We start from the raw sequence: 10,290 nt of genomic DNA, 5'->3' as shown, positions 1-10,290 counted from the left end.
GGTCTCATCAGACCAGAACACGATTTCCCGCATGCTTCTTGCACATTTTTGGCAAATCATAGACAGAGTTTTAGTTAAAGACTCCATAGCCCAGACATATGGGGAATATGGGAGATTGTTTTCACATGTAACACACAACCAGGACTTGCTAAATATCACTACACCTCCTGAATGTTGCAGTAGTCCTGGACCAATTTTCTTCTTGTCTTTTCATCAATTTTTGACAGACATAAAGCCCAAATTTTATTCACTTTTTGATGAATGTCTTCACTGTGTTCCTTGGTATATCTAATGTAATGGAAAGTGAGGAACCTTCAGCGCCCCAACTATTGCAAAACTACAATTCCCATCATGCCTGGGCAGCTGAAGCCAAGCTTGGGCTTTCCAGGCATGGTGGAAATTGTAGTTTTGAAAGAGCTGGAGGGCCAAAGTTTCCCTGTCCCTGACATATGGGGTTAGTCAGAATCCCTTGAAATGATGGCCGCCGTATACTAACTATAGTGTAAATGTGATTTGGTAAATTGAAGATTACTACATGTCATGAGATTATGACAACCCTCTTTAAGAAATGTATCTTTAGTCTTACTAACAATACATTTAGAATAAATGACAATTGCATATATTTACAATATTTCCTAACTGTGGATATTTGATTTGTAAAATGAAATTATAAAAAATCCAAAAGAAATATTCATGTCAATTCTCCTGTTTGCATTTTCTTTCAGATTTTCCTCAAGATTTGTGAGAAGGAACAATTACTTCTGGGAGTCTCTATTTAGATATTACATTATAAACACAATGAAACTACTGAAAAACTACCCAGGTGCCTAAGTGGGACACCACACTAATCTTTTTGAGTGTCACAACTTAGAATTTGACAATACAGGAGGAAAACTGAGCCTTATACAAGAACTACACAGATGATATATGGTCTGCAAGAATCTTACAAAGCCTACTTGGATCCTGCAAAATTTACATTGAGCATAAACAGTGTGCATAGACTTTTGTGGTCTATAAGAATCTGACACAGTTAGTATGGAGCTTGCATGTTCTACATGGAACCTTTAAGGTCTACAGAGACCCTAAAAGGTCAACATGGAGCGTAAAAACCTCTTTGGATTTTACATAGTCTGCATGGATCTTTAAGGCCTACATGGATTTTACAAGGTGTAGAGTATATTAATTCTTTAAGGTATACATGGAGTTTTTATGGTCATTACAAGGCTACATTGACTTCACAAGGTCTGCATGGACTTTACCCTATCTACAAGGATCTTACAAGACTTATCAATATTAACCCCTTAGGGACCAAGCCTATTTGGGCCTTAATGACCAGGCTCATTTTTCAAAATCTGACCTGTCTCACTTTATGCGCTTATAGCTCAGTGATGCTTTAACGTATGCTAGCGATTCTGAGATTGTTTTTTCGTAACATATGGTACTTTATGTTAGTGGCAAAATTTGGTCACAGTCTTGTGTTTTTTTTGTGAAAAACATCAACATATCATGAAAAATTTGCACTTTATGAACTTTGAAATTCTTTGCTTTTAAAAAAAGAAAGTCACATGACAAAAATTAGTTAGTAAGTCACATTATGAATATATCCTCTTTATTCTGCCTTCATTTCGTAAACATATTTCACTTTTTTAGGGTGTTACGGGGCTTAGAAATGTATCAGCAAATTATGAAATTTTTATGAAATTTCCAAAACTGATTTTTTTTTAGGCACCAGTTCTTTTTTTAAGTTGATTAAGGAGGCTTGTATATTGTAAACCCCCATAAGTGACCCCATTTTGGAAACTAGACACCTTAAAGAATTAATCTAGGGGTATAATGAGTATTTTAACTCTACAGGGGCTGGAGGAAAGTATTCACAATTAGGCCGGAAAAAAATGGAAAATAGAAATTTTCCAATAATATATTTGTTAAGATTAAAGTATCTCATTTTCATAAGCAACATGAGAGAAAATGCACCCCAAATTTTGTAACGCAGGTTCTCCTGTGTACAATGATACCCGATATGTGGGCGTTAACCACACAGCGGGGCTCAGAAGGGAAGGAGCGACAATTAGCATTTCCAGTTCAGATTTTGCTGAAGAATTTTCTGAGCGCCAGGTGCGTTTGCAGCCCCCCTGTAGTGTCAGCAGAATAGAACCCCCGCAAAAGTCACCCCATTTTGGAAAGTACACCCCTCAAAGAATACATCTTGGGGTGTGGTGACCATTTTGACCCCATAGGTATTAGAGGAAAGTATTCAAAAGAAGACGGTAAAAATGAAAAAATAGAATTTTCCCAATTATATGTTTGTTTAGTTTGAAATTTCTCAATTTCACGAGGAACAGGGGAGAAAACTCACCCCAATATATATAACGCAGGTTCTCTTGAGTATAACGGCACCCCATACGTGGGCATAAATCACTGTAAGGGCACACAACGGGGCTCAGAATGGAAGGAGCGCCAATTAGCATTATCAGTGCAGATTTTTCTGAAGAAGTTTCTGAGCGCCAGGTTCGTTTGCAGAGCCCCTGTAGTGTCAGCAGAATAACCCCCCCCCCAAAAGTCACCCCATTTAGGAAAGTACACCCCCAAAGAATTCATCTTGGGGTGTGGTGACCATTTTGACCCCACAGGTATTGGAGGAAAGTATTCAAAAGAAGACAGTAAAAATGAAAAAAAAAATAGAATTTTCCCAATAATATGTTCCTTTAGTTTGAAATTTCTCAATTTCACGAGGAACAGGGGAAAAAAATCACCCCAATATATGTAACGCAGGTTCTCCTGAGTAAAACGGTACCCAATATGTGGGCATAAACCACTGTTTGGGCACACAGCAGGCCTCAGAAGGAAGGGAGCGCCAATTAGCATTTTCAGTGCATGATTTTTCTGAAGAAGTTTCTAAGCGCCAAGTGCGTTTGCAGCGCCCCTGTAGTGTCAGCAGAATAACCCCCCCCCCCCCAAAAGTCACCCCATTTAGGAAAGTACACCCCTCAAAGAATTCATCTTGGGGTGTGGTGACCATTTTGACCCCACAGGTATGGGAGGAAAGTACACACAGCAGGGCTCAGAAGGGAAGGAGTGTCATTTTAGTTACAGGCAATATGTGGGTGTTTACTGGCTATCTGCAGGCCTGTATTTAGAGTTCATGCTGCCCTAGGCACTTTGCACGCAGAGGCGCCCCCCCCCCCCCCCCCCCCCGTTACTGTACATGCATGGTATACACCCTGGCACTTGGGTGCCGCTCTGCTTGATGCCTGCTGTTCTCATCAAACAGACGTGATGGAGGAAGGAAGGAGGCCGGGGACGTCTTAGTTTGGGGACTGGTTCTGTCCAGTGTTGGACTGGGGTACCTGGAGCCCACCAATATAGAACCAGTGAGACACAACATGCTGACCCGCTCCTTTCCTGAATTCATCTGTATCTGTGACAAATCTCAGAACACCCTCCATTTATACAGCTCTCAGGGTATGCTGGGAGTTGTAGTCTCTGAGAGGACAACCCTGTAATAAATCACTGTGTGCAGAGGCTCCTGGTGGCTGCAATCTGTGGGTGACAACCATCAGCCCTGAAGGTCCAGTAATACATCTGTCTACAGCGGCAGCTATCAGAGGATTGTACTGCTGTACTACAACTACCAACATATCCTGAGGGCTGCAGACTGTCAGTACATGCTGGGAGTTGTAGTGCCTGCAGCTGTTGTAGTTGGGTCCTATACACTGGATGCTTTGTGGCATATAAGAATACATAGATCTGTGGGGGCTCAGTGCAGGGAAGTGACCCCAGAACAGCACTAATATGGGACATAACAAAAACATCTCCCCCTATCCCCTATTAGTGCTGTTCTGTGGTCACTTCCCTACACTGAGCCCCCACAGATCTATGTATACTTATATGCCACAAAGCATCCAGTGTATAATGCACCTAGGACCCAACTACAGCAGCTGCAGGCACTACAACTCCCAGCATATCCTGAGGGCTGCCGACTGTTCTGGGAGTTGTAGTGCCTGCAGCTGTTGTAGTTGGGTCCTGGAGGCGTTGTGAGAGATCAGAATACATAGATATGTGGGGGCTCAGTGCAGGGACGTGACCCCAGAACATCACTAATAGGGATACGGGTAGATGTTTTTGTTCTATCCCCTATTAGTGATGTTCTGCGGTCACTTCCCTGCACTGAGCCCCCACAGATCTCTGTATTCTGATCTCCCACAAAGCCTCCAGTGTATAATGCACCTAGGACCCAACTACAACAGCTGCAGGCACTACAACTCCGAACATTTACTGACAGTCTACAGCCCTCAGGATATGCTGGGAGTTGTAGTGCCTGCAGCTCTTGTAGTTGGGTCCTAGTTTGAAAGTTTGGGCTAGTGTACTGTAGTGACCGCAGGGATGTGTCAGTACACTACCGCAAACCATACACTGACCCATTGAGACCCCAATGGTGCACAGGCTCTGCACAGTATAGAAGTGATTACAGTGCAGTTACTAATGACTCACAGGTGACGTCTTCTCGAATTGCCGTCGCTAACTTTTTGCTTTCTTCTCCATCTGGCGCAGCATCATGAAGACTTCTCCGACGACAACTCGTCTGCAGTGTGGGCAGCTGGGGGTGACTGGGGAAGGGAGGCAGCTGGGGGTGACTGGGGAAGGGAGGCAGCTGGGGGTGACTGGGGAAGGGAGGCAGCTGGGGGGGGGACTGAGGAAGGGAGGCAGCTGGGGGTGACTGGGGAAGAGAGGCAGCTGGGGGTGACTGGGGAAGGGAGGCAGCTGGGGGTGACTGGGGAAGGGAGGCAGCTGGGGGAAAGGGAGAGCAGCTGGGGGGCAGGGGAGCAGCAGGGAGGGGCAGCTAGGGTGGCAGGGGAGAAGCTGGGGTTCAGGGGGGCTGGGGCTCACGGGAGAAGCTGGGGTTCAGGGGGAGAGGCTGGGGGTCAGGGGGAGAGGTTGGGGGCAGGGGAGAAGCTTGGATTCAGGGGGAGAGGCTGGGGGCAGGGGGAGAGGCTGGGGGTGGGAGGGAGAAGCTGGGGGTCAGGGGGAGGGGCTGGGAGGCAGGGGGAGCAGCTGAGAATGCAGGGGGGAGAGGCTGGGGGCAGGGGAGAGGCTGGGGGGCAGGGGGAGAGGCTGGGGGCAGGGGAGACGCTGGGGGGCAGGGGAGAGGCTGAGGGTTAGGGGGAGAGGCTGAGGGGGCAGGGGAGAGGCTGGGGGGCAGCGGAGAGGCTGGGGGTTAGGGGGAGAGTCTGGGGGAGTAGGGGAGAGTCTGGGGGGGGGGGGGTAGGGGAGAGTCTGGGGGCAGGGGAGAGGCTGGGGGGGAGGGGAAAAGCTGAGGGTTAGGGGGAGAGGCTGGGGGTCAGGGGGAGAGGCTGGGGGGTCAGGGGAGAGGCTGAGAATGCAGGGGGGAGAGGCTGGGGACCAGGGGAGAGGCTGGGGGGCAGGGGGAGAGGCTGGGGGGCAGGGGAGAGGCTGAGGGTTAGGGGGAGAGGCTGAGGGTTAGGGGGAGAGGCTGGGGGGCAGGGGAGAGGCTGGGGGTAGGGGAAGAGGCTGAGGGTTAGGTGGAGAGGCTGGAGGGGCAGGGGAGAGGCTGGGGGGGGGCAGGGGAGAGGCTGAGGGTTAGGTGGAGAGGCTGGGGGGGCAGGGGAGACGCTGGGGTCAGGGGAGACACTGGGGGGCAGGGGAGAGGCTGAGGGTTAGGGGGAGAGGCTGAGGGTTAGGGGGAGAGGCTGAGGGTTAGGGGGAGAGGCTGGGGGGCAGGGGAGAGGCTTGGGGGGCAGGGGTGAGGCTGGGGGTTAGGGGGACAGTCTGGGGGGGTAGGGGAGAGGCTGGGGGCAGGGGAGAGGCTGGGTGGCAGGGGAGAGGCTGGGGGGTGCAGGGGAGAGGCTGGGGGTGCAGGGGAGAGGCTGGGGGAGCAGGGGAGAGGCTGAGGGTTAGAGGAGAGGCTGAGAATGCAGAGGGGAGAGGCTGGGGACCAGGGAGAGGCTGGGGGGCAGGGGGAGAGGCTGGGGACAAGGGGAGAGGCTGAGGGTTAGGTGGAGAGGCTGGGGGGCAGGGGAGAGGCTGGGGGTAGGGGGAGAGGCTGAGGGTTGGGTGGAGAGGCTGGGGGCAGGGGAGAGGCTGGGGGGGCAGGGGAGAAGCTGGGAGGGGCAGGAAAGAGGCTGGGGGTGCAGGGGAGAGGCTGGGGTGGCAGGGGAGAGGCTGAGGGTTAGGGCAGAGGCTGAGAATGCAGGGGGGAGAGGCTGGGGACCAGGGGAGAGGCTGGGGGGCAGGGGGAGAGGCTGGGGGGCAGGGGAGAGGCTGGGGGGGGGGGCAGGGGGAGAGGCTGGGGGGCAGGGGAGAGGCTGGGGGGGGGGCAGGGGGAGAGGCCAGGAGCAGGATGGGCAGGCAGGCTGTTCCCCCCCCCCCCCAAATGCAGGTCTGGGTCCGGGGTGAGCTTCCCACCTCTCAATGCAGGTCAGGGGTCCGCAGGTCACCGTGGCGAGCTTCCAGCACACACAGTCTGACAAAGGCCGGAAGCTCACAGCTGCAGCCCCGCGGTCGCGGATCTTCTCTCCTGCTCGGCGATGACGTCACATCATGTGAGCGCCGCCGAGAAGGAGAGAAGAACCGGGATCGCAGGGCTGCAGCTGTGAGCTTCCGGCCTCTGTCAGACTGTGTGCCGGAAGCTCACCCCCTGCCTTGCACCCCGGAGCTGCATGGGGGGAGGGAACCAGCCTGCCTGCCCATCCTGCTACTGGCCGCTCCGTCTCCACCCCCCCCACCCCCCCGGCGCGGACTAGGCACCCGTGGGCCGGTGCCTACGGAGGAGGCACCGGATCACGGGTGCCTAGTGGCAAATTTGGCCCTGGCTATCTGGGGTGGTAATGGAAAATCTCAGGGTGTTTACTGGCTATCTGAGGTGACGACAGGCAATCTGGGGCGGTTATGGGCAATCTCGGGTGGTTACGAGCAGTCTGTGCCAATCTGGGTAGGTTACAGGCAATCTGGGAGTGTTTACTGGCTATATGGGGGGTACGGGCAATCTGGGGGTGTTTACTGGCTATATGGGGGGTACAGGCAATCTGGGGGTGTTTACTGGCTATTGGGGGTGGTTACGGGCAATCTGGGGGTGTTTACTGGCTATCTGGGGGTGTTCACTGGCTATCTGGGAGTGTTCACTGGCTATCTGGGGTGGTGATGAGCAATCTGGTGGTGTTCACTGGCTATCTGGGGTGGTGACGTGCAATCTGGGGTGTTCACTGGTGATCTGGGGTGGCGACCGGCAATCTGGGGTGGCTACGGGCTGTCTGCGATGGTTACGGGCTGTCTGGGGGGGTTACGGGCAATCTGGGGGGGTTACGGGCAATCTGGGTGGTTACAGGCAATCTGGGGAGGTGGCGGGCAATCTGGGGTGGTTACAGGTAATCTGGGGTGGTTACAGGTAATCTGGGGTGGTTACAGGTAATCTGGGGTGGTTACAGCTAATCCGGGGCAGCTTTTGACTTTGGTGACAGGGGTAAAAAAGTGCCGGCACCATTTGGAACAAGCGATCAGCGGTATATAGTATATACAGCTGATCGCTTGTACTGGGACCACACCGGGTGGTCCCCGATCATTGTCCCATGCTCTCTGCCACCTCCGGTGGTGGAGAGAATGGAGCTTTGATCATTTTTAGGAATCCATCACTGTGAACAGAGTCTGTACACAATGATGGCGGTGGCCATCTTGGATCCAAGATGGCCGCCCAGGGAGGGGAGGGTCAATGACCAGGTCACTAGGGTTAATTCTGGGGACAGGGGGGGACATGTTCTCATCTCCTCTCACTGTGGATTCACTGTGAGAAGAGATGAAAGCGTTCAGCTGGACTGACAATGCCCGTTACCGGTGGCCGCCGTTATACTGGTAATAACGGCGATCGCCGGTGAGGGGACTGGCCGGGACTGACCCCACATTCTACCCCAACCCCTCAGCTACCTCCAGTAGCTGAGAGGAGGGGGCTGCGAGCATTACTGGCGCCGCTGCACTATTCTGCGCCATCGCGATAAAGAGCTGATGGCAGCAGAATAGAGCCCATTAGTGATCGCCGTAAAAATCCGTATCGGCGGTCACTAATAACATAATACATGTATTCTCTGGGTCGCTACGGTTACGGCGATACCACATTTGTGTAGTTTTTTTTTAACTATTACCACTTTGGCGCAATAGAAACTATCCTCCAAGCAAAAACCCACAAAAATTGTCACCACATTGCAAGATCCATAGCGTTCCTATCTTTTGCGAGACAGATCTGGTTTTGGGCTTATTTTTTGCGGGAAGATCTGTAGTTTCTTTTGATACCAAGTTTTACATGTATATGACTTTTTGATCTCTTTTATAACGTATTTTCTAAAGCAGATTGATAAAATACTGCTATTCTGGTACTGTTTTTTTTGTTTTTTTTACAGCGTGTGTCGTGCGGTTTAATTATTGATAAAGTTTTATAGATTGGGTGGTTACGGACGTAACAATACCAAATAAGTATATGATTTGTGTTTTTGATCACTTTTATGTCAACTTTTATTGTGTATGGGGAATGTAATAAATTTTTATTATTGGGGGGGGCTGTGTTGTGTTTGGTGCACACTTTTTTACTTTTACACTAGTGTACATTACTGTACACTAGTGTAAAATACTTATATCACTGATACAATACACTGCAGTACTGCAATGTATTGTATCATGCCTCATGCTGACAGGCAATAGCCACGGCCACCCCTGTCAGCATGAGGCATCTCCATGCTGACCCCGGGGACCTTCATTAGGACCCCGGATTACCATGGAGACCACCAGGACACCGGACGGCGCCGCGGGACATCGCGATCGCGTAAGTGGCATTTATGGGGTTAATCCTCCGCTCCGGGCAGTTACAGGAGAGTGTCAGCGGTCACACTGACCGCTGATCACCCGCTCTGCTGCCGCCGCCGGGCGGTAATTTATTCCGATGCACCCGCTGTTAAAAGGCGTACGCATCGGAATAAAGCCCGGTCACTAAGGGGTTAACCTTACTTTCCATAATCCTTACGTTAACAAATGAACCTATGACCAACCCTGTATTGGATTGTCTGAAGAACTTTCCTTAATGTTTGCCTGATTTCCTTTGTTCTGAGGAAATATATAACAGGATTGGCCATATGGGGGGCAACAGAGTAAAGGAACAGGATGAGGGCATGGATATCTGGCCTAATAACTATTACAGAACTGAGAGAGATGGTGTAGAGGAAAACTCGAGGTACATAATACAAGGCCACCACCAGCAGATGGGTTGTGCAGGTGTAGAAGAGTTTGCGCCAATTTGTAGAGCGAGATGATGATGAAATTTCCCCTATGATCAAGACGTAGGAAAGCACAATGATCCCTAAAGATACAAGGAGCACCACCATGGCACAAACAAAGGCCACTTTCCTTATAAAGGTGACATCTGTACATGCTGTTGCCAAGACTGCCGTATGGGTACAAAATAAAGTGTTTATCTTGTTGGTGGATGAGCTACACAAAACAATGTCAGAAGTTTGAAAAGACATAGCTACATTTGAAGGTGTAGCTGTGAAAATCCAGAAGAAGGAGCAAATGATGATCGTTCTCCTGTTGGTCATAATCAAGTTGTATCTTAGAGGCTGGGATATAGCAACATAGCGATCCACGGCCATGAACATAAGCAGGCAGGCATCAACACTTCCAAGGTAATGGATCCAGAACATTTGGAAGAGGCACAACCTGAAGTTAATAGAAGACGACCCAAACCAGTATCGGGCAATGAGTTTCGGTAAAGTAACTGTATCAAATAAGAGATTAGAGGTGGCAAGGTTTGCTATAACCAGATACATGGGTTGATGAAGGTAAGTATTTAAGGCGACCAAGCATATGACACTGCCATTGGCGATAAGGGAGAACACGTAAACCAAAAACATCACAGTAGAGACAAGGTTATGTAAGTCTTCAGGGATTCCCGGAAATCCCACTAAAATAACTTCTGAAATTATAGTCTCATTTACCATTTTCTGTTTTATAAACCTTGTTAAAAAGCCCTAGAAAAAAATACACGAAAAAAGATAATGTCATGTTATGGTCACCAATATACATCAAGATTGAAAGGGTAAGGGTACACTTTGGACATGTTTCAAAATTTTGCCTTAAAACAAAGTATTACATTTAACAATTGATTCGCAACATTATCAAATTGAAATGGTTTTGGGTTCAGTGTTTTATTCTTTATAATTTGTACATTAACCCTTTAGGGTTCAACTTTTTTTTTTTTTTTTTTTTTTGAAAGAAGACGAAGGAGATGAAGGA

The 10,290-nt window shown here is 49.7% G+C and overlaps 1 protein-coding gene across 1 annotated transcript; it reads right to left on the bottom strand.

The window, feature by feature from the left end:
- Positions 1-9,023: 9,023 nt before the first annotated feature.
- On the bottom strand, positions 9,024-9,995 carry LOC138794009 (olfactory receptor 2AP1-like). Its single transcript, XM_069972775.1, has one exon. The coding sequence runs from the start codon at positions 9,993-9,995 to the stop codon at positions 9,024-9,026; it is 972 nt and encodes a 323-aa protein (XP_069828876.1).
- Between the last annotated feature and the right edge of the window lie 295 nt (positions 9,996-10,290).

The sequence above is a fragment of the Dendropsophus ebraccatus genome, chromosome 5 (genome assembly GCF_027789765.1).
Source record: "Dendropsophus ebraccatus isolate aDenEbr1 chromosome 5, aDenEbr1.pat, whole genome shotgun sequence".
NCBI lineage: Eukaryota > Metazoa > Chordata > Amphibia > Anura > Hylidae > Dendropsophus > Dendropsophus ebraccatus.
This window is presented reverse-complemented; position numbering and strand designations above follow the sequence as displayed.